We start from the raw sequence: 22,333 nt of genomic DNA, 5'->3' as shown, positions 1-22,333 counted from the left end.
CCGGCTCCTGGGGTAGTAGAATGGTAAGGTGGAGGTTGTCGACCTGGGTTGTATCTACGTGTACAACATTGTACGTTGTATAGCCGCAAGTCTGATGGTATACCTCCACCCCCAATGCAAGTGCATTGTTGTAGAGAGCCAGCGCTGTGCCCTGTTGCTTAGCGGTGTGTGTTCTGGTAGATCGCGTCTCAGCAAAGTCAATTTGAAAACAGCTTGGAGTGATAGATGAAAAAGTACCTACGCTGTATACCTACGTACTGCAGTGGTAGGAGTCTTTACGCAAAAGGAGGAATGCTGCACAGTAGTTCCGAAAATACGTCCAAGTAGTTGCCAATTGGCGCCAAACGATCGCCAAGCTTGACCGAGAATGTTTCACGCGCCGCGTTGTCCCCAGGTCTGCAGTGATTCTGGCTGGTCCGCAGTTTCGCCAGAGTCGCTGTCTAGAAGGCCAGCGTATTGTCCTTCTCACACTTCGCCGTTATGGCTCGACGGCCGCGTCTAGCGGCGCAAGCCGCTGCGGCTTCCATGCGTAAGCCCGATAACCACCAAATTTAACGCATATGATGTTGACCTTGAACAGGGACGCCTGTTCCAAACATTTCGGATAACGAAGACGAGCCTATACCAGCCGCTACTTCAGCAGATGCGCCTACTCCGCAAGAAGACGAAAATGACGGCACGAACGATGACGAAGAAGAGGACGGAGAGGGAGCCCCGACCCCATCACGAGATTCCGAGCAGGCCTCGCGTTCCGCAACCCCTCGACGCTCAGGACGACAGACTTCCCTCCTACCAAAAAGAAAGAGATTAGGAAGGCCACCCAGACGTTCTGTTGCCGCTGCTTCAGATGAAGATAACAATGATGCCGCATCCGAGGTCAGCACCCCGAAACGGCGAGGTGGCTTCCGCGGCCACAGAGGCGGCAGATGGGCGAAGTACAGGACTGGAGGCGCAAGAGCGTCTCATGCTCCTGTTGATGAGGACGGAAACCCAATGGAGATAGTCAACGATGAGGTCTTACTACCCGAGGACCCTGAAGGTGAACAAAAAGTCGACAAGGATGGCCATCTCTTGGGAGGACGAGAGTACCGGGTGCGAACATTCACAATCCTGGGACGCGGTGAACGACTCTATATGCTTTCAACCGAGCCGGCACGTTGCATTGGGTTCCGCGATTCATATCTGTTTTTCCAGAAACACCGAAACCTCTACAAAATCATCATTGACGACGATGAAAAGCGAGATCTCATTGACCGAGACCTCATACCACATTCCTACAAAGGTCGCGCCATCGGTGTGGTTACTGCCCGATCTGTTTTCCGCGAATTCGGGGCGAAGATTGTCATTGGCGGAAGAAAAGTGATTGACGACTATGAGACGCAGAAGGCCCGGGAACGTGGCGATGTTGAGGGAGAGCTGGCGGTTCCCGAAGATCGACTTCCAGCCCCGGGCGAGCCTTACAACCGGAATCAATACGTCGCCTGGCATGGAGCGAGTGCAGTCTATCATACCAACCTACCCAGCGTGCCTGTCCCCAATGCCAAGGCACAGGATGCGAAGAGGCGGAAGATCGTGCTAACAAGTGACAATTGGAAATTTGAACACGCACGTGAAGCAAGGTAGGAATTTCCCTTCTACAACGAGAAAGTTGTAAACTGACTCATCTAGCCGGTTCAACTCGATGCTGGCGGCCGCTCGGTTAGAAAATCTCCATGGCGTCTATGACATTCATACAAATGCCATGCACTTTCCTAGCCATATGCAACCTACCCATGCGCGGTGGGAGGTTGTTGACGACGAAAATGCTCCTGATAACCCAGAGCAGGCGTCCAAATTCCCTCGGCTGGACCCCGTATACGGAAGAAACTTTCGAATTCATGACTTCTGTCTCGAATCAGCTCCTGAATCATGGCTGGGCAAACCTGGCTCCAACGAAGAAGAAGGCCTCTCTGCAATCCCTGCAACAATTCTGGAAGAACTCCCAGAGGATTGTCGCCGTGCGTTCGAGGAAGCCAAGGCCCGAGAAGCCGAATGGCGTGGGAAATGGCACACCGAGCAGGAGGATGGACTCAGAGCACGGTTCATACCATCGGTAGATTGGTACCCTAGGTGAATGGTAGATCTGAGCAGGAGATGATTGTTTTGATATCCTTGCATCTTGCCATTCAATGGCAATGCCCCTGTGTTGGCAAGACCGTTGCAAAAGATTTGCAGGGAACGCCCACGCCACCCCTTACCGCGGCTTGACAATGGGGAATGCCGACCCCCAAACCCGCCTTTGTTTGAGTTCAGTTGCCATCCAACCCCAGGGAACCAGCAGCACCTGGAATGCAGTGCTTAAATCACCGAACGAAAACTTACCCCCCTACCTGGTACCTTTGGTACACAGCTGAACGCTGTGACTTGGCTCAGATAGAGTTCGACTTGGTGGCCGAGCGCCCATTTCTCTTGGCCCACCACGACGTTGCCACTACTACTTGAAAAGAATCATTACGAACGTCGCGGATATGAGATGCAGCGAGGCGTTGCGTGATCAAGAGGCATTCACTCCCACTCATCTTGGGCCTGGCAGAGACCTCAGTTTTCATGAAGACCTCAGCATGGCCATCTCCCTTTTGGACTCGCACACAACATCAATAGGGTTCAAGAGTCGGTCGAGGGCCTTTCTCAGACCACCAAGATGAAAAGAAAAGTGGACTTGGGCGCAGAGACATACTCATGGTAGGCGCCTCGGGCACTTGCAAGGCCTACGCAGTGGTGGTTCAAACGGCAAAGTCTACACAAGCAGCCTGAGGCTGCTTGATACGGAATGGACATGGTTCAGCCTCCAGTGCCCATGCCGAGTAACCGACACGCACCAGCCTTGGGCTATGTAGTGCGGCTGTAATAATAATGGTACAACTTCAGCTTGTGTAAACAACGCAGATATTGCGCGGTTACACATCTGTCAGGAGCAATTGCGAGTCAAGTGGTTTCTAGACTATGATATAACCATAATCTGAGGTAGTCAGGCACACCAACGTGGCTGTAAAGTTACTACCTAGGTAGGTAAGAAGCAGACGCACGTAGTCGGTCGTCATAGACTGCAACTCGAACTGCTACTTCTTGTGACGACGAAGTCGATAGCGGCGGAGCGGTGGCACGAGGCGGTGGCGACTGGTTCGACTGAGTAAGACGTGAGCGGTGCTCTAAGCTGAGCGGCAGGCCGATAGTAGTAGAGGAGAAGATGACGGCCTCGGATTCCGTATACGATTTTACCTATGCAGGGACTACCGGATGGTGAATCATACCCATAAAGATGACCAATATAATTTAGGGCAGACAACGACTTTTCTTCGTACACTTGCAGTGAGGTCAGAGAGAAATCTTCGTGTAGCTACCGCCACTCCTGCCACCATTGACATATCTTCAACAGATTCGCTTTGCGGGCAAGACGGAAACGATCAGAGCCTGATCCGTAGTTGGGAGGACTGCGTATTTATTGGGGGCAACTCTGGCATCTCCCATAGGTATATCGCTGTCCAATCTGTCGTAGGATGCGGCTTTCAGTAGTCTCTCTCGACTCCTCTTCGCTGCATGGGTGAGGAGCATAATATGAGTCCGAGCGAGTGACGAGTCTCTGAAAGGTTGCCGAGGAGCTGAAAGATGGGAGCCTTCGGGTTCTGTCACGCACTTCACAGCCCGTTCCTTTCCGCCCACTTGGACTGCGTGCAGGGGGGCACTACCGGTGGTAGTAGTAGTGGGCTGCCAGTACTTCGCTCCAAGGTCGGTATAGTCCTGAGCACTGCCCTGGTTTGTGATTCGTCGCCAGCATCGCCCGCCCATTCCCTCTCACACCGTGACGGGCACTGCACTGCGCAGGACCTATTATTTTCCTCGCCTGCCAGTGGCCACAGTGCAGCTCTAGCAGTATGGTTAACGAGGTATAGAGCGCGGTCGGCGTTAGTGCTAGTAGTAGCATTGGGTAACGGTGATGATGGCTGTGGCTCCTGGTAGGCTCGTCCAGCCTCTAAGAGCCTGCCTGACCCAGTGCGCCAACCTACCTGCCTGCCGCTATTACGCAGTTGAAGACCCTGACCCTCTTTTTTTTGCGGTGTGCGCCGCTTCTCGCTCGCTCTCGCCCTTGCCTCGCCCTTTCGCAGGCTCCCCTTTCCACAGGTTTTGCGGTCAGCCGTCCCTGTCCGCGCGCGCTGCCCGTTGCCGTCCAAGTCGCCTGAAGCCTCCGCCCACCAATTGTCGTCGCTCCGGGCAGCCACCGCGGCTTTAGGTGCCCATCAAAGTCTGGCTTCGGGGGGCCTCTGCAGATGCAACTGCGTCCGCAAAGAAAAAAGTGTGCTGCTGCCACTCAGGCTCACCACTGCACTACTACTGCACTGCACTACTGGCACTGGCAGGGCCATCTTTTCCCTCACTCTCCTGTCAACTGGCTGCACACCACACACTGCATCCCCTCTCGCTCACCCTCACGCTCCGTTTTTCATCCCTCATCATTTCTTCCCTCCCCGTCCTCTATTCGAGTTCATCCTTCTGCTGTTTTTCTACTCGCAATCCTCCTCTCCCTCTCCTCTCTTCCCTATAAAAGTCATCTGGAATATCTCGCTGCTGCACGACGTGTCGCTGGTGCCCCCGTCGTTGCTATTCTCGGCCACAGTCAAAGGAGCTCGCACTGGGTAATTTCGGACCCGGGCCCACGTCTGCCTCTTGAGCCACGACTCCTTGCGGTCAGCTTGATTACCACAATTTCCCACCGCACCATCGTCGCAGGCTACGCCTTTGGTGCTGCTTCGCCATCCCATCCACCTCCCCGTCTCCCAGGCAGCCTTGAAATCTGGTTGCTGGTGGCCAATTTGAGGCTTTGTCGTCCAAGCAGCTGCGCGTCACGAGCTACGGTGGTCAGGATTCTTGGGCTGCGGTCCATTTTCTCGCCCTGCTAGTGGCTGTGTCTCCCAGATCGCTCCGACGAACCCAGTCTGCCTTCGCTTCTTGCATCGAGGCCACCACAACATCTTGCTCTCGCCAGTTTTCTTACACACAACAAACGCGCCACTGTCGCTTCTTACCTGTACGGCGCACGTTCGGTTGCTAGAGAGCCAGTGCGCAGCGCAGCTGGTTGTGGCGTTTCAATTGGTATGTCTCTGTGCGCGGCCCATCGGCCACTGACTCCCCATCAACCACCTTTTCCAAGTGTTTGCAGCCTGCTCAAGCATTCCATTAATCTCAGTCGCAACATATCCTAATAACCGTCCCGTTTACAGGTTTCCTGTCGGACGAAGTTGTCTTACCCGGCCGTTTATACCTCACTGCGACCACTCCTCGCACTCTGTTCGTGACGAGCTTTTCACTAAGTCTTGTCAACCACGCCTGTTGTTCGATCTGTCACTTTGAACCATAACTCATAATCGGACCTGTCGTTTGTCGCCAGTCCGTCACATTACCAACGGTCGTACACAGGACCTGCTATCAACTAATTCACCCTGTTTGCTCATCGCGTTTGGGGGTTGACTGTTTGGCCACTCAATAACCCACACTCACACATGCTCTGCATCTGAGTCGGGGCAAAAGATCGGCTTTAAAAGCTACGGCTTCAACGCCTAAGGCGTTGTCGCATTCAGCAGACGCAGAAGGTGAGAAGGACTGCTGTCCTGCACGAAACCCAAGTGCTAATTACACCAGGGCTTCGGTCTTCTGCTCTGCTCATCTCCTTGCTTGGGAGCATGCCTTCCTATCATAGCTGGGGCCCTAACGGCCAGCACTCCCGCCTCCCTCCGACTCCTCCAGAGTGTCAAACCGACTACCTCACTCCAATGGGTGCGGGCTCTGACCACGGCTTCTATGCTTCGCAAGGATACGGGTGCCGCCGATCTCTTTCTTCGCGCGAATATGGCGACAGATACCAAGGCTCGGCTATCTACCATGGCCAGCAATCTGCGCGCCACGGACTGGCCCATACTTCGCGAGAGTATCCTTACCCGTCATATGGTCACTCAGGCAACCAGTACGGATATTCGGCTGCGGGCGCACCTGTCCTGCCTCCAATCCGGGTGACCGATTCGCTGGATTCATACTCGACACATTATCAGACTCAGCAGGTTGAGACAAAACCAAAGGAAGAAAAGCCTACCGGAGGTGTTGCACAGCACCTGGACTACGACATGGATATGATGTCCAACTTCGTTGCCGAAATGTCCCAAAAACTGTAAGTTCGGCTCTAACCCGGCGACTGGCTCTTCTCTAACAAGCATCCATAGCGTCACACCTGAGTCCGTTCCGACAACGCAGTTCCGAAAATATGTGTCCCAAATTCTGTCGTCAACCCGCTTGCCCAGTTCTACCATCATGCTTGCGCTCTTTTACCTTTCATCACGCATGAAGCAGGTGACTGAGCGTGGCCAATCGACCTCCGCTTCAGGAACGGTGTATAGGATGCTCACAACCTGCCTTCTCTTGGGCAGCAAGTTCTTGGATGACAATACTTTCCAGAACAGATCCTGGGCCGAGGTCAGCAGCATCCCGGTGCAAGAGCTGAACATGATGGAGCTGCAATGGTTGACAGACTTCAACTGGGAAATCCACGGCATGATGTACGACCAGGACGAAGGCTTCTTCATGTGGGTCGACCATTGGCATGCCTATGAAGAGCAGGCCCAGCTTGCCAAAGCCAAGCAAATGCACAAGTTGGCTCCTCTCGACACGAATCTTGGTTGCAGCCATTCCGTCCAGCATCAGCCCTTGATGTCTCCGGAAGGTCCCATTCCTCCTCAATACCAACAAAGCGCACAGTTCGACACCCGTTGGGTCCGGCCTTACATCTCGGAATATTCGCCTCCCTCTGCCCCTCACAGTGGTCCGTCGACGCCCGACTACTACACGCCATCGTGGACATACAACCCCGCTGCGCCGGCAACCTACGGCCGTCAAAGCTATCACTCTGGAAGTGTGTCGGCATACTCTGCGCAGCGTCACCAGGTCAATGCCTACGCTCCTACCTATTCCTACCCTACCGGGCTCGCGGCGGCGAATTGGGCTGCCCATGGCCCGAACTGTGGCTGCTCCCTTCATGCGAAGCAGTCGGACTATTACTTCAACACTCACGCAGGCTATCCTCTGCAAACTGTCGTGGGCTGAAAAGCCCAGCCTCTTTCTAGCGTTCAGCGTGCTGGGCATGGCCGGCAACTTTTGTCCAAAAAGGCGTGTCTGTCGACTCGGTTCACCCCTGGTGCCACTATTCCGGTGTCGGTGGTTCCATTGTGGGCTTGGGCTAGCATGTTGCTAGACCAAGCTCACTGCATCCTGCGCGGTTTTCCAACGGGCTGACATCTTTCTAATCGAACTTGCATCTAACGACGTTCTCACGAATCGCACTTTCACTCCCTCGTTCTTCGGCATTTACAACAGCGGGCCGCCTCTTAAAGTGATAGAACCCGGTTTTCCTTTTCCTTCAAGATACATGCATGCATGGGTTGGTGGGCGGCCTTTAGGAGCCTCTCGTCGAGGTCGCGGAGGCAAAAGTCACAAAAAAGTATTCACTTCGGAAACGTTTATTTTGCTGGCGTCATGGGTTAGGGTGGGCGGTATTTCCATGCATGAGCTTTGCACATTCTTTTTTGACAGTTGCTGGTTTTGCTTATGAGGTTTTGTTTTGATGGCTGAGCGGGTGCTAGGAGATAGGGGCTTGCAGAGGGCTTGCGCAGTCGGGCAGGCTTTGGGAGGTCACTCGCTGCTTAGATGGCTGTGGTCGACTACTGTAATTAGTCATGTGCAACGACGAGGTTGGTTCAACGAACACGATTGATGGGCGCAATGACACAGCTCGAACAGCAGTGTTGGCAAAAGGTACAACAGGACACATCGGTCAAGTTGATGGACCTTTACATTGCTTTTTCACCGCGGGCCAGGCTGTGCTCGACGGGTTATACCCTTGATAGATTATTGCGACGGGTATTCTTGCGTTCAAGACCATAAATAGCAGTGCACAGCGACGACTTTGTATAAAAAAAGTACCTTGAAGCAAAGGCAAACTGGAGCAGTGTTGTAGAGTCTCGGCGAATATTTTATACCAATCGAGCAGTTCAACTGTTATTATCATGGAGCTGGAGTGAGGCTTGACAGTGTATGGATGTAAGACTACAGCGTTTGAGTAGTACAAGAGTCTCTCGTATATTCATTCATCAGGCTGCGAGGAGTGACGCGGTGCAGCTGAGTGCTGGTGGCGCCAAGTAGAGTCCGGCGGCGCAAATGATTCGCCGCCGCCGCGCAGTGAGTGCAGCGAGTGGTCGAGCCACTCGTGCAAGTTGCCTTGTCGGTCGGTCTATCAAGGACATCAAAGGTATCTGGACGAATACACTGGGACATTGCCTGCTGCAAGCTGTATCTTCAGATATCTCGCAGTCCACAAGCTTGACGTCCCATCAGTCAGTCAATCTTCCTCCTAGGTCAACCTTGACGGCGCTCCTCCCGACACACCCGTGAAGAACTCCAGCAACCCTAGCCACCATGTCTACCCTAGAAGACCTGGATGACATCGAGCGCGATCAGAAGGACCAAAAGAAGGACGATGAAAACAATGACAAGAAACCTTCCGATGGCGATTCGAAGAAAGATGCCGAGATGAAGGATGCTGAACCGGAGAAGAAAGACGAAGAGGAAGACTACATCGATGCGGAAATCCTGCATTCTAGCACCAGAGACATCATCAACCGGCGGCGATTACTTGAGAATGAGCTAAAGATTCTGAAGAGCGAGTTCCAGCGGCTGAAACATGAAGAGACCACGATGAAAGAGAAAATTAAGGACAACTTGGACAAGATTGAGCAGAACAGGTAAGTCGAATGGTTGTGTTGTTCCGCAACCGCAGGGTGGCTAATGTGCTCCGGGACAGACAATTACCGTACCTTGTTGGGAATGTCGTCGAACTTCTCGACCTCGATGTCGACGCCGAAGCAGCTGAGGAAGGTGCCAACATCGACCTGGATGCTACTAGAGTGGGCAAGTCTGCAGTCATCAAGACCAGTACGCGACAGACCATCTTCCTGCCGCTCATTGGGCTGGTGGACCACAACAAGCTCAAGCCGGCCGACCTGATTGGCGTCAACAAAGACTCGTACCTCGTGTTAGACACGCTGCCGGCCGAGTATGATTCGCGAGTCAAGGCGATGGAAGTGGACGAGAAGCCGACTGAGAAATACACCGACGTGGGTGGTCTTGACAAGCAGATTGAAGAACTGGTCGAGGCGGTCGTGTGGCCGATGAAGGAAGCCGAACGGTTCAAGAAGATTGGCATTAAGGCTCCCAAAGGTGCGTGCTGTCCTAGTACAACAAGTCGTTCAAAGTTTAAAGTACTAATTTCAGGTTACAGGTGCTTTGATGTACGGTCCACCAGGAACGGGCAAGACCCTTCTTGCTCGTGCGTGCGCTGCTCAGACAAACGCCACTTTCCTCAAGCTTGCCGGTCCTCAGTTGGTCCAAATGTTCATCGGTGATGGTGCCAAACTTGTGCGAGACTGTTTCGCCCTGGCCAAGGAAAAGGCACCCTCGATCATCTTTATCGACGAACTCGATGCCATTGGCACCAAACGGTTCGATTCCGAGAAGAGCGGTGACCGAGAAGTGCAACGGACCATGTTGGAGCTGTTGAACCAGCTGGATGGATTTGCTTCGGATGAAAGAATCAAGGTTCTTGCTGCCACCAATCGAATCGACGTGCTTGACCCGGCCTTGCTGCGTTCCGGCCGACTCGATCGCAAGATCGAGTTTCCTCTTCCAAATGAAGAATCGCGTGCCCAGATTCTTCGAATACATTCTCGCAAGATGACCATCGACGAAGGCAACATCAACTGGGGAGAGCTGGCTCGATCCACCGACGAAATGGGAGGTGCCCAACTCAAAGCCGTGTGTGTTGAAGCGGGTACGTTGTTGATCTGATGAAGCCTTGAGGCTATTTTGTCTTGTTCTGTTTGACAAGTTTACTTACATTCTTCGTTTTCAGGCATGATCGCACTTCGCAAGGGTCATTCCAAGGTCCTCCACGAGCATTTTGTCGATGGTATCAACGAAGTTCAAGCGAAGAAGAAAGACACGTAAGTCGATATGATTCAAAAGATGTCGAGTTTACAAGTACTGACTGTCATCTCACAGTGTCAACTTTTACGCATAAAACTCGTCTGTTCACAGCGAACCAGCATGGGGCTTGGGGCATAAGCCATGAAATGGCATGTACAACAGACCAGGTCGTCGGATTCGTCTTACATAGAATACAATGGAGTGAGAGCCCATGGTCCGTGGCGATGATCGTTGCGCATTTGGCCTATCAGCCTTTGATAATGGATGCGTTTGCATCGACTCAATTGTATTCACAGAGCCCTTTCACGAGATCGTGCACGTCGGATTCGTGACAATGTCTGGCTGATAGAAGCTACGTTGGCTCCAGTTCCTTCATGCTCTATAGTGTGAGCTTGTGAAGGATCCCAATTGAAGGCCTGCTCTCCGCTGAGCATTTGAGCATTTTCCGAAGCCTATCCTAGAAACTGTACACAATGCTGTAGTTGACCCGGCCACATCTTCCATGATTACGAATATGTCCCAAATACAGCTCGCCTTGCATGATGGTTGGTACCACTCTACTACTCGTATTTACTGTTGATGTGCGATGTTGTAGTCCAATCACTCCCACTTCGGCTTCCGGCTTCTTTGGGAGCCGAAACCCAGCGCCTGCTGAGATAAGCGATGTCCATAGGTATATCGAGGCGCTACTAGTACGACACAGTAGTGTCATTGAAATCATTCCACTCACTTTCTTTCGCAGTCTTTCTTTCTGTCTGTGTTTCGCTTTTCCAGCTGATTTCTAATATGATCCCGGCGCAGAATCATCAGGTCATCCCGATGGTTGCAATTGCGTTTCTCAGCCACTGGTCCAGAATGGTTCCATATTTCATTTCGGACCACATTACAGTATATCCGGAGGGCTCCATGGGCCTACGTACGGCAACAGTAACAGTACACTACGTCAGCCTCGTAGACTTGTTGGTTGGAGCCAGTGCCAGTGTGACAAGCACGCCTTCCGGCTTCCTAACGACGACCAGTTCGATGACTACCGTGACGTTGTCCTTTACTACTGTACTACGAGAAAGCTAAAAGCTAGATTCCAGCCTTGAAGTCACTACAACCTATCACAGTGTCCATCGTCCGGTCGGAGTCGGAGCTTGATGTGTCCTGTCCTCTGCCAGTGCTTCTCCTCTCCTCTCATCCGGAGAGGACTTTGAAATCCGACTCCTGCTTGTCCTAGAGGCACACTGACCAGATCCCTTCCCCCCTGCTCAAAGGAGAGGTACTGGTTGGTCAGTACAGTATATATATCTCCCCGATGATCCCCCTAGAGCAGAGTGTCGCTACAGTGTGCTGTACTATTACAAAGATTAGTCCTGCTTACTTATCTACACTAACTCCCGAACCGAGTGAGTAGTGGGTACTAACATTCAGTTCACGATACCTACACCTACCTAGGTGTACATATACATATACCTGCCTACCCATAGGTTGTGGATTTACCTTTCACAATCTTCATCTTCATCCTCGTTGCTCAACACACAAGTCGTCAAGGCGGAAATCGATCGATCAGCTGCTGTATCTATCCACAGTACAAGGCACTGCATTTATTGTGCAAACGAACTTGGATCCTACGAGCGGGGTTCCAGCGACGAGACTTGACTTTCCAACAGGAGGGAGTCAATAGCCAAAATCGCCTAGTTGTGGCGATCACATCACATCAGATCACCGTTTCGTTTCCAAACGACACGACCCGACGTCGGCGGATAAGAGTGCCCTGGGCTTTTATCACGCCTTGCCTTACTATACCGGCCTCATCCGCCTCATCCTCATCAGATATCGCCCATTGGCATCGCACATCCTGAGCTTGGTCCAAATATAGGTCCTTGATCCCAAAAGACTCTAGTTTCATATCGCGAACGGCATCGGTAGTATTCGAAATCATATTCGACATTTTCCGACACGACTACACATTCACACACTCCACACCTCGACGAAACGGACAGGTTCATTACCTCATTTCGAGCAGTCGCTGCCATCGGCATACAACAGATACAGATACCGAGCTTCCGGGCCTAGGTTTGGCGCAACAGTATCCAAGTCCCATCACTACTCAAACGAGAGCAACAACAACAACATCTACGCAATCACAATCCAATCTCAACGAACACCAAACCAGTACCAACAAGACCAAAAACAGCAAAACCAAAAGCAAAATGGTCTCCTACTCCGACGTCCTAATAAGCAACAACTCCCTCTCATCCGCCGGCGGCGGCGGCCCCGGCCCCGTGGCCGTCGTAGTCGGCGCGACCAACGGAATCGGCCTGACAACCGTGGTCGCACTTCTCAAACACACATCCAGCCCAACTATCTATCTCGTCGGCCGCAACGAGACGCGCCTACAAACCCTGATTTCCAAAACATTCCAACCGCTCAACAGCTCCGCGACACTGATCCCGATCGTCGCAGGCGACTTGACGCTCGTGCGCAACGCAGCACGGGCAGCAGACGAAATAGTCCGAGACGCAACCACCCGTCAAAGCATCTCTGGCTCTGCCTCTGAGGCTTCGCCCAAAATCGACCTCCTGATCCTCACGGCAGGCTACCTCGCCCTGACCAGCAAACCCGACTGGTCACCCGAAGGACTTGAGCGCTTAATGGCAATCCGATTCCACTCCCGCGCGCAAATCATATTGACTTTGTTGCCGTTGTTACGTCGCGCCCCAAGTCCCCGTGTCGTCAGCGTATTGGGAGCTGGCGAAGAAGGTGCTTTGGTCCTAGACGATTTGGGCATGACACAGCCAAACACATATGGTCCGCTCTACGCCATGGGCGCAGCGGGGAGTATGACGACGTTGTTTTTGGAGAAGTTGGGATCACTGCCGGAAAACAACAAGGTTGTTTTCATCCATACTTTCCCCGGTATGGTTCCGGATACGGCGCTGCAGGTTCAGAATTCCTTTTTCTTGTATAATTGGATTTATAGCCTGATTAAGAAACTCAGTGGGTGGGTTATGAAGACACATTCGGCGGAAGAGGCGGGGGAGAGGACTTTGTTTGTGGCCACGAGTGGGAGGTTTAGGAGGGTTGAAAATGGAAATGGAAATCAAGGAGGAGTTGGAGTTGCTGGGACGGATGTTCAACAGGGAAGTAATGGTGTTGTCGGATTCGGTGTTTATATTGTCGGTGAGGATTCGGATGCGATTCCTGATGGGGGCAATGATGAACTCAAGAAGTTGAGAGAGAAGCGTGGGGCGGATCGGGTTTGGGAGTATACGGTTAAAGAGCTGGAGAGGATAAATAAGTCTAGCACTTGAAACGAAAAACCAAAAAGAGGATGGGCCGGGGAAGGGATGAGATCAGGATGCAACAGATAGGGTAATAGGGTTTGGAGAGGACGAGAAGAAGGAGGAACACTACATGAGGTCAAGGATAATTAGTGTCGCGATACCTAATGGAACAAAATGTCACGGTTAGAATAGATTTTCTGTGTTCTGTTGGTACTTGACTTACAAGGGTGGCTTTTGTTCATGATTTTGACAGATGATACTGACTCAAAATGAATCATGTCCTGATTCTGTCTACAATAATGTACACGGCAAATATGTATCGTGGGATAGTATATCGCAGCCTCGCAAGGGGAATGTAAAGCAAAGCAGTGCAAGGATTGTATTATAAGACGACACACTCACGAGACTACTCGTATAACAAGGGTTTAAATCCGCGACGAGAGGAATCTGTCTCTGTCAAGCTTGTTTATTCTTTATTCCTTCGCTCTCTCTTCACCCTACAGTACAAAAGCCTCAACAGCCAACAATATTTGACACGATCATAAAACAAGAAAAACAAGAGGCACACCGCCGCACTCCTATTTCCTACCACATCCTCTCCCAAGTCCTCCTGAGGAAATTCATCTGCGCCAACCTTGCCTTTTCAGCCTCCTCAATACCACCCTCCTCCCAATGTCTGCACTCCATATCGATCTCCGCTTTACCAGAATAGATATCCGCGGTTTCCGGATCCGCAAACCTCGTCTTCTTGAAGAACTTCCAGAAGAAAAACATGACGACGGCAAAAGCACCTCCAAAGTACGAGGTGACGAACCCCTCCGTGTCCCAGGGCACAAACACATCAAACCCAATAAACAACATGACAGCGAGACCCATGACCAGGGCAAAGCCACAGATGTAAATGCCAAAGGGGGCCTTGTAGGGCAGACTGTTGGGATCGAGACCCTGGGCGACGCGGGCGCGCCACCAGCCAACATAAGTCCACAACATGCCCTGATAAGTCACAATGAGCGCAATGGTCGTCAAGTTGACGAACCAGTAGAACACCGTGACGGCGCTGTCCGAGGCGACCAGGTACGTGATGCAGGAGATCAAGCTGACGGCGACGACGCAGTAGATGGGCACACCGGCTTTCGTACACTTCATCAGGAACTTGGGTGCCTGGCCGTCCCGGGACAGCGAGTACAGCGTCCGACTGGCCGAGTAGAGGTACGCGTTGCCGCACGACCAGCCTGCCAACATAATCAAAAAGTTGATGAATCCGGGGAGACCTGTGATGCCCAGGTTTTCAATCCCAATCACCCAGGGTGATGCGGCCGCGCCTGCCGAGCCGTCCTTCAAAGCCCCCATCAGTCGGGTGTCGCGCGACGAGCACAGCACTCCAACACAGAGGACCCCGAAAACATAAAACCCAACAAGTCTGTAGAAGACCAGTCGTGCAACTCGCGGGATTGTTCGGCGTGGGTTCTGGATCTCGCCTGCCGCCAAGGAGATCAGGTCCGGCCCGGCAACCGTGAATGCCGCGTACCGCACGACTGACCACCATCCCAAAAATCGTCCGGTCGTCCCCGTGGTGTAATATGGGTGCATGGCCATGCCGTCTTTCCAGTACCGGAACCCGTATGCGTCGTGTTTCGGGTTGCCGCCCACCATCGTGATGAATGTGAGTAGACACAATCCGATCAGGAGCAATATCTTGGTCGACGCCATGATGAATTCAGATTCACCGTACCATCTGCGTGGAACGCACTTGAGTTAGTATCATATACCCAAAAAGGACGGGATGGTGGAACGGGGGTCGTCTTCTTGGGGGGAGGGGGTGAGGAAATCCATGGTGTAAAGAAATGCTCACCTAACAGCAGCAATGTTCAAGATGAAACAAACGACAAGACACATGGTGATCCACACGGCCGGGTTGACTTCCGTGTTCCAATATTGCATCACCGTCGCGACGGCCGAATACTCGGTGCACACCAACATGGCCCCGGCAAAGAAATAGGTCCAGCCCAGGGCGAACCCCAACGCAGGATCCACGTATCGCCCGGCAAGTTCAAAAATCGTACCACGCACCGGTAACCAGGCGCACATCTCGGCCACGCACAAGTTGCAAGGCCAGACGAAGAGGATTCCCCAGAAAAGGTAACCCAGAAGCAAAGACAGAGGCCCGGCTTTGGACAGACTGCCACCAATTCCGACAAATAGGCCTGTTCCGATGGACCCTCCCAGCGCCATGAGCTGCACATGTCGAGGAGTCAGGCCTCGCTTGGTTTGTCCGTATTGTTGCCATTCCGACTCTGAAAGGTGTCGTTCGTACATATCGGTGTGTTCCTTCATGGTACTCTCTTGCGGGTTGGAAGAGACCTCCGACACCACCTCGCCATCTTGCCCAGCTGTCTTGGACTCAAGCTCGGTGCCCATGATTGCTGGATGGGCTCGACACGCCCAAGGGGAAAAGGAAACACCGAGTGGCGTATAAGATCTTTGTCAGTCGAATTGAGACGGTAGTATGGATATCGAGCAAGTCAAAGAGCGGAATAGATCAGCCCGAGACCTTGCTTGTCCTTTGGGCACAAGGTGGGAAAGCACAATTAAAACAACAGGATGTACTGTAAGGGTTGAGGGAGGCTAGGGTGGGAGTCAGCCAGCACTTTTGTGGCCCGGTCACAGAGATGAGAAGGATAGAAGGAGTCACACCCATATAGATATGTATATACACGCGGAACTGAACCCAATATTAATAGGCGCGTAGGTAGGCTGTCGTTGCAAATCATGGGTGCTTTGATTAGCGCTGTGCCCAGCGTTTACGACGTCGAGATAAGGAAAGAGCTCAACAGACATCACCAGATTGTTAGTAGTGATGATTGTCAAACGGCCAGACCAGCGGCTCCAACTCCGCGATAGCCCAGCTGTTGGTGAATGGCTACATTGTAGAATGCCATACGGCAACCACCCAATTGTCTCGACCCAGGGACTGGGCATTTGCCGCCCAGCTATGCAAGGTAGCATCTGTGGACCATTTTTGGCGGGGGGTTTTTGCCATAGCCGATCGAATCCATTATTGTCCTAGATGACTGAAGATACTAGCCTGATGGCCTATAGGTAGCCAGCCCTTTTTGCGGAGAGGGAGAGAGGAGAGAAGCCCTAGCTTGCCACACTGGCACCCCTTTATGGCCTTCTGGTGAACCGAATACCCAATATTGCAGTCGCCTCCAAGTTCTCCATCCGTAATGGATCCTCCACGAGATCATGAGCAGACAACCGAGATAAGTTGGTGTGGAAGCATTGGTAGTTGTAGCGGAAGTAGTGGTGGAAGTGGACTGGCAACGAGTTTTTTTCTTGTCATGGCAAGGCTTAGGCGAAGAGGGACGTTGGCTTTGGGCCAATTGCAGCACGCGCACAGATAGACTCAGCCTTGGCATGTTTAACCTCAACGAGTTAGCGTAAGCCCTTTCTTTGCACCGGGGCCCGGTCCGATCGAGTCTTGGCATCAGAAACCTTGATTTCATTTGCCGACAGACCGGCAACCAGCCTTGCCTCGTCTGGTGAGGGAAGCTCTCAGCGAGACCAGGATCGTCCGACCACCTTGCTGGCGCCAGGCGGGACTCGCTGACCGTTTCCCACGAGTTTATCGCTGCCTTGGAGCCCGACGATCCTCTTACGAAACAGCATGAGGCATCCTGAAGCTTCGGATGCTTTTTCTCGCTGACTGCTACTTCTGCTGCCGGCCATGCTTTCCCTAGGATTCCCTGGGATGCTTTCTCCCAGCTGTCAGTGGTTGTAGTTCATGGTTAGCGATTAAACAACGGACCGATAGCAAGTGGCATATTATCGTTTCCTCCACAGCATCTGCTTTTCCGGGGGAAGTTTCTTTCTGGCATGGCCGCCGAGTGCCGCCGGCCATGTAATTCAGTGGCCAGGCCCTGTCTGAGGACTCCTAGATGGCGAAATACTAACGGGGTGGTGATAGCAAGGTGGTAGTAGCAACAGAATTTGATCCTGGTTCGATTGTTCCTTCAATATAGCCTCAAAGGTCATGCAGCTCTCGAGACGAGCTGTTTTCAGGCCCTTTGTTCCTCCCTTGTCGACGTGACTGCTTTATTTGTGATTCGGTTCCTCTCTTTTGTTCGTCCAGCATCAGCAACATGTCATCTGCCGAAGACCCCGTCATCGATCTGTTCCAGGGTTGGCCATCCGCCAGGCTGCTTCCTATATCACTCCTCGAGGCGGCATCCCAAACACTGCTTGCAAATCCATCTTTGTATACACCATCACTACTTTACGGCCCAGACCCAGGACCGGATTGTCTCTTAGACACATTGTCTACGTTCCTGTCCAAGTTTTATCAGACGCCATGGACATCTCCCTCCCGGTTGACCATCACTGGAGGTGCAAGTCAAGCATTGGCCTGCATCCTCCAGGTGTATACTGATCCGTCCTACACCAAAAATGTGTACATGGTTGCCCCGACGTATTTCCTGGCTTGTCGAATCTTCGAAGACAACGGCTTCGCCGGTAGACTCAAAGCCGTTCCTGAGGACCAGGAAGGCATCGATCTGGAGCGGCTGGAGGAGTTACTGTCCCGCGACGACATTGAAAATGGATGGCTGGACGTGCGCGTAAGTATCCTGCTCTTTCGGTGTTACAAACTTGCCGTGTTTCTTACTTGGCTTGAACAACCATGCTGACCCTGAATTTCAAACCTTGCAGCCCACAAAACGCCCACTGCCATGTCAGAAGCATTTTAAGAACATCATATACTGTGTTCCGACTTTTTCCAATCCTTCGGGGAAGACTATGTCTCTGCGCCGTCGAGAGCAACTTGTGCGCTTGGCGCGCAAGTATGATGCACTGGTCATAGCCGACGACGTCTATGACCTGCTGCACTGGGGGCCGTCCCGGCTGGGCAAGGCTGCCGTGCCTCGACTCGTGGATGTCGATCAGACCCTCGATGGGGGTGTGATTTCCAAGTTTGGCAATGTCGTGAGCAACGGTTCCTTTTCCAAGGTCCTCGGCCCCGGCCTGCGGACAGGATGGACCGAATCCACCGAACTGTTCGCGCTGGGGTTGTCAAAGTGCGGTTCAACGCGTAGCGGAGGGTCGGCAAGCCAGTTTACTGCCTCGATGATTGCTGAAGCCATCCGCTCCGGAGCAGTTCAAGACTTTCTTGAAAAGGTCCTGATCCCTGCTTATAGCCACCGTGCGGCAATCGCCTTAGATGCTGTGCAAAAATACCTTCTGCCCCAGGGCGCCGTCCTCGTCTCTTTTGGGGACAAGTCGGAGTCGGTAGTCCCTCGCCAGCCATGCCCAGCCGTGCAGGGTGGGTATTACATCTATCTCCATCTGCCTGATAGACTTGACGGCAGTGAATTTGCCGAGTTCGCCGAACGAGAGGAGAAGGTGGTTGTGGGGGCAGGTCGAAATTTTGAGGTCGTGGGAGATGAGGCCAGTGTACCGATCAAGCATGGCGTTCGCCTTTGCTTCGCGTGGGAGGACGAGCATAGAATCGTCGAAGGCATCCGGAGGGTTGGCAAGGCGCTGGAAAAAGCCATGGTAAGCGCTGCACCCTGAGATTGGTTAGGCTATCTCCTGTGATATTGTGAGGAAACAGAGGTCACACAACCTGGAGCTGTCGCCGCCCTCGGCATGGGAATCCACAACAGATTCGTGCCATCAAGCAAGACTCCATTTTCCTTCACACAGCAAGTATCCGTTTCCCACTGCGGCGGAGTACTGGCATCCAAGCAGGGACCTCGGTTGAGCCATCCTCATCCTTCAACCTCCAGGCCTCTTGCACAATTTTCCACAAGTGTGCTATATTCCCGATCCGATACTTTATCATGCCCTCCCACCAGCGGTACCAGACCTCGCGTGGGCGGCCTCGGCCAGCTTCACAGGATGCAATAAATCCCGGCCAGGTGATAGTGGCCGCGGTGTTGTAGTCAAATCCCACTGCGGTTTTGATTTCCTCGATGATGGTCAAATGGTTCGCGACGCAATCAACATAACGTTGCATCTCGGCCGGGCTGCACGGGAGGATGCGAGTGTGATAATACACCCTGAGGCCGTGGGCGAAAGCAAGGGTATGATTCTTGGCCAGGAGCAGGGCGATGTTCATGTCAGCATCTGTGCCGGTAAGCATGCTGGAGAGCGGCTCCGACTCGATCGACCATTGCGACAGCGTCTCCGAGAAGCTCATGCACGCCGAAATGAGGCGTGGGGGCAGGTCTAGTGAGTTTGAGATATAGTAGGAAATGTGCTGAGCGAGAACGACCACCCGCCGCATCAAGTTTGCCAAAGTTGGTGTAATCCCATATGCGAATTCGAGTCCATCTGTCACAACGGAATCTGAATAGCTCAAATCCGACATGGTGAGGTTGTCATCGGACCAAGGGATTGGCGGGAGATCGACGGAAGTCGAATTGGCAAGAGTTGAGAGAAACGATGAAATTGCAATCAAACGATCGATCCCTGAAGACTCTCCTACCTCGCTGCGCAACTGCCGAGCATATCGGTTGACTCCATCGAGGTGAATCCAATATTCACTCATGGAACCTTCCACGACCTGGCAGCCGGATAATGTCAGCAAATAGATGATTGTACATTATCGAAGCCTAACTTACATCCGTAGTTATCAAGGTCAGCATTGCTGAGATGATTGCTTCCCCCGCTGTCGAAGAATTTGATGAAGTGCTGCTTAGGCCAAGACCTTGGTCTTCACCAGCTGTGAGAGGCTCCTGCAGCGCTTTCTGGAGATAGGCGAATGCTTTTGCACGGAATCGGCGAGCAGTGAGGTCTAGTTCGGAGGCCCCGTCCAGATCAGATCCCCGCAAGTGAAAAGCTGAAGTTGCCAGAAGAGCGTAGAAGATGGCGACATTACTTGAGGGTACCTCTGATGCAGAGTATCCTACGCCCAACAAATGGTTCGATGCGCCGTACATGGCCTTGGGGACGTAGATCGAGGCATATGGGTTTTGTGGGTGTGGCAACGGCGGAAGGAGATTGGCAACCGTGCAAACATAGTTATCCATAAGACGATGGATCAAAGGATCACCAAATAGACTTGAAGTTAGTCCGTACCCGAGCGATGAAGCTTCCCTTCTTGGTGACGAGACTTGAAGCTGCCATTCGTCCCCGCAAACTGATGGCATCTCCGTTAAAGCTTCTCCTTCCATAGAACAATAACCAGACAAACTTTCGCCATCAGAAGAAGTATCTTCTCCCGAGGCCGGTATATCCGGCTCAAGCGTACATTCCTCACCTAGCTCAGCCGCTTGGGACTCTTCCAACGCAGGCACTCCTGCGCGGAAGACGCTAAACGGTCCCACGGTGATTGAGACCTCTGAAGACGGAGTTGAAACGCAGGCATCAAGATCTGCTATCTGACGATCGACTTCGTCGAGCCGAAACGTCCAACTCGAGCAGCCTGGAAGCACACGGTCAGTCGCCTTCTTGCCATCGAGACCCCGAAACAGTAACTTGGCAGAGGCATTACATTGGGCGGAAGGCAGGTTGAAGTCTGATCGAGCTTACCTTGCAAGGTCATTGCCTGCCGCTTGATCGCGGACGGCGCGACCGTGTCCTCATCGGTGACCCAGTACAGCTTCAGGTCGTATCCTCCGCACGCTAGACCTGCTTTCTTGCAGCGACCACATTCCGGGCGTGTGGAGTCACACTTCACTTTTCGTGCCCGGCAAGTCCAGCAACTGCCAGGGAGCAACTTCGATCAGTATGTGCCACTCTTCATAACAAAAGCCTCGCACATACCCCGTAAAGGTCTTGGTCTTGGGCTTCGTCTCTCTCAGTTTCCTCCTAGCAGTTGTCATGGTTCCCAGAGAAGGGCAGGAGATCGGGATTCAAGATGAAGCCTGTTGCCTCATGCCGTTGCCGAAAGAACGACGACTTGTCTACGCCCGCTACTGTATTCAAGTGCGAGGATGCATTGAAGTGGCCACCCAGGCGCAGACCATGTCATTTTCGGACGAAATAGCAGACCAGCGGGCGGCGCTGACGGGACAAGCACGATGAGGTTTAAAGTTCAAGATCTCGAAGTTTTGAGGCTGAGGCTCATGTGTGTACAGGTCTAGAACGGGAATGTAGAGTACATATATGTATGTCTTGCTCCGCCATCGAATCTGCGCCAGCCACTTACTGTTCGGCCGTACGCTCATTCTGTTTAGTCAGCCCCTTGCCATAGTCACGTGCACGGTTGACATGGCAAAGTCAGGTATGTGCGAGCAGTTTCACGGGAGTAAACGACCAGTGCAGGGGAAGAAGACAGATACTGACGAAATCAAGACGAAGGAAGATGGGAGTAACCCCGACCGAATCTTTTTCGTCTTGATTTGCAGATTTTGCAGCTGCAACTGGTATCCTCCTTTTATGCAATGACAAGTACCTCAAGCACAGTCGGTCGCGAATCCGTTTAAGGCTCGTACAGGCAAGCGTTGGATTCCAACAACAGACAAGGGAACTGCTTTGGCTTCATCTCTGGCTTTATCATGTGGCTGCACGAGGTGCGGTCGGGACAGAACAGCATGGTACCCAACAACAGGGTCCTTGATGCGAGAATACCCAACAGTTTTGACATGGCTTGTCGCCTAGAAATGCCTCTTCCCTTTGGACAGCCGCATGATAGCTGTTCCAGACCGTAGCGCAACATGTGCCATAAAACGGAAACGTACAGATACGTCCAGGACTCAAACCGCTCCCACCTGTACACTGGCACAGTAAAGCCACAGGTGTGGCATTAGACAACATGGGACGCTGACCAGGGGGCTGATGATCGCGTGCGCAACTTGCGCTGGATAAACAAGCCATGCTATGGTATCAATGAATGCCTGCGTCCAAGCCGTTCAGTGTTTGAAGCCTGCCGGTGAAGGTGGTCTTCAGTTGGCGAATCTCGCCGAAGGTGTCACGGATCGGGCAGATATGAAATGGCCTGTGGCCCCAATGCCTGTATAACAGCATCCGACCAGCGGTTACACAGTAACGTTGCTGTCCAA

General features: G+C 52.6%; 7 protein-coding genes across 7 annotated transcripts; 5 read left to right on the top strand and 2 right to left on the bottom strand.

Annotated features, from left to right (window-relative positions):
* The first annotated feature begins 377 nt into the window (after positions 1-377).
* On the top strand, positions 378-3,322 carry HMPREF1120_01690 (uncharacterized protein). The gene is made up of 3 exons (XM_009155712.1): positions 378-529; positions 581-1,619; positions 1,669-3,322. Exons 1-3 carry the CDS (start codon positions 481-483, stop codon positions 2,111-2,113), a joined length of 1,533 nt encoding a protein of 510 aa, XP_009153960.1. The 5' UTR covers positions 378-480; the 3' UTR covers positions 2,114-3,322.
* A 799-nt stretch (positions 3,323-4,121) lies between these two features.
* HMPREF1120_01689 (uncharacterized protein) lies at positions 4,122-8,090 on the top strand. The gene is made up of 4 exons (XM_009155711.1): positions 4,122-5,127; positions 5,256-5,624; positions 5,674-6,196; positions 6,249-8,090. Exons 3-4 carry the CDS (start codon positions 5,715-5,717, stop codon positions 7,123-7,125), a joined length of 1,359 nt encoding a protein of 452 aa, XP_009153959.1. The 5' UTR covers positions 4,122-5,127; positions 5,256-5,624; positions 5,674-5,714; the 3' UTR covers positions 7,126-8,090.
* Positions 8,091-8,244: 154 nt separating this feature from the next.
* Positions 8,245-10,550, top strand: HMPREF1120_01688 (26S protease regulatory subunit 6A). Its single transcript, XM_009155710.1, has 5 exons — positions 8,245-8,819; positions 8,879-9,294; positions 9,356-9,904; positions 9,986-10,076; positions 10,135-10,550. Exons 1-5 carry the CDS (start codon positions 8,494-8,496, stop codon positions 10,151-10,153), a joined length of 1,401 nt encoding a protein of 466 aa, XP_009153958.1. The 5' UTR covers positions 8,245-8,493; the 3' UTR covers positions 10,154-10,550.
* Positions 10,551-10,793: 243 nt separating this feature from the next.
* On the top strand, positions 10,794-13,725 carry HMPREF1120_01687 (uncharacterized protein). Its single transcript, XM_009155709.1, has one exon. It carries the CDS (start codon positions 12,258-12,260, stop codon positions 13,356-13,358), a length of 1,101 nt encoding a protein of 366 aa, XP_009153957.1. The 5' UTR covers positions 10,794-12,257; the 3' UTR covers positions 13,359-13,725.
* A 191-nt stretch (positions 13,726-13,916) lies between these two features.
* On the bottom strand, positions 13,917-15,749 carry HMPREF1120_01686 (AAT family amino acid transporter; the record flags this gene model as incomplete). The annotated part of the gene is made up of 2 exons (XM_009155708.1): positions 13,917-15,066; positions 15,184-15,749. The coding sequence occupies 2 exons, from the start codon at positions 15,747-15,749 to the stop codon at positions 13,917-13,919; spliced, it is 1,716 nt and encodes a 571-aa protein (XP_009153956.1).
* A 1,160-nt stretch (positions 15,750-16,909) lies between these two features.
* HMPREF1120_01684 (valine-pyruvate aminotransferase) lies at positions 16,910-20,427 on the top strand. The gene is made up of 2 exons (XM_009155706.1): positions 16,910-17,947; positions 18,039-20,427. Exons 1-2 carry the CDS (start codon positions 17,474-17,476, stop codon positions 18,897-18,899), a joined length of 1,335 nt encoding a protein of 444 aa, XP_009153954.1. The 5' UTR covers positions 16,910-17,473; the 3' UTR covers positions 18,900-20,427.
* HMPREF1120_01685 (uncharacterized protein) lies at positions 19,024-20,359 on the bottom strand (the record flags this gene model as incomplete). Its single annotated transcript, XM_009155707.1, has 2 exons — positions 19,024-19,893; positions 19,952-20,359. The coding sequence occupies 2 exons, from the start codon at positions 20,357-20,359 to the stop codon at positions 19,024-19,026; spliced, it is 1,278 nt and encodes a 425-aa protein (XP_009153955.1).
* Positions 20,428-22,333: the final 1,906 nt, after the last annotated feature.

This window comes from Exophiala dermatitidis (assembly GCF_000230625.1).
Source record: "Exophiala dermatitidis NIH/UT8656 unplaced genomic scaffold supercont1.2, whole genome shotgun sequence".
In the NCBI taxonomy this organism is placed as follows: domain Eukaryota; kingdom Fungi; phylum Ascomycota; class Eurotiomycetes; order Chaetothyriales; family Herpotrichiellaceae; genus Exophiala; species Exophiala dermatitidis.
Note: the sequence above shows the minus strand (reverse complement) of the source record. Positions and strands in the feature narration are given on the sequence as shown.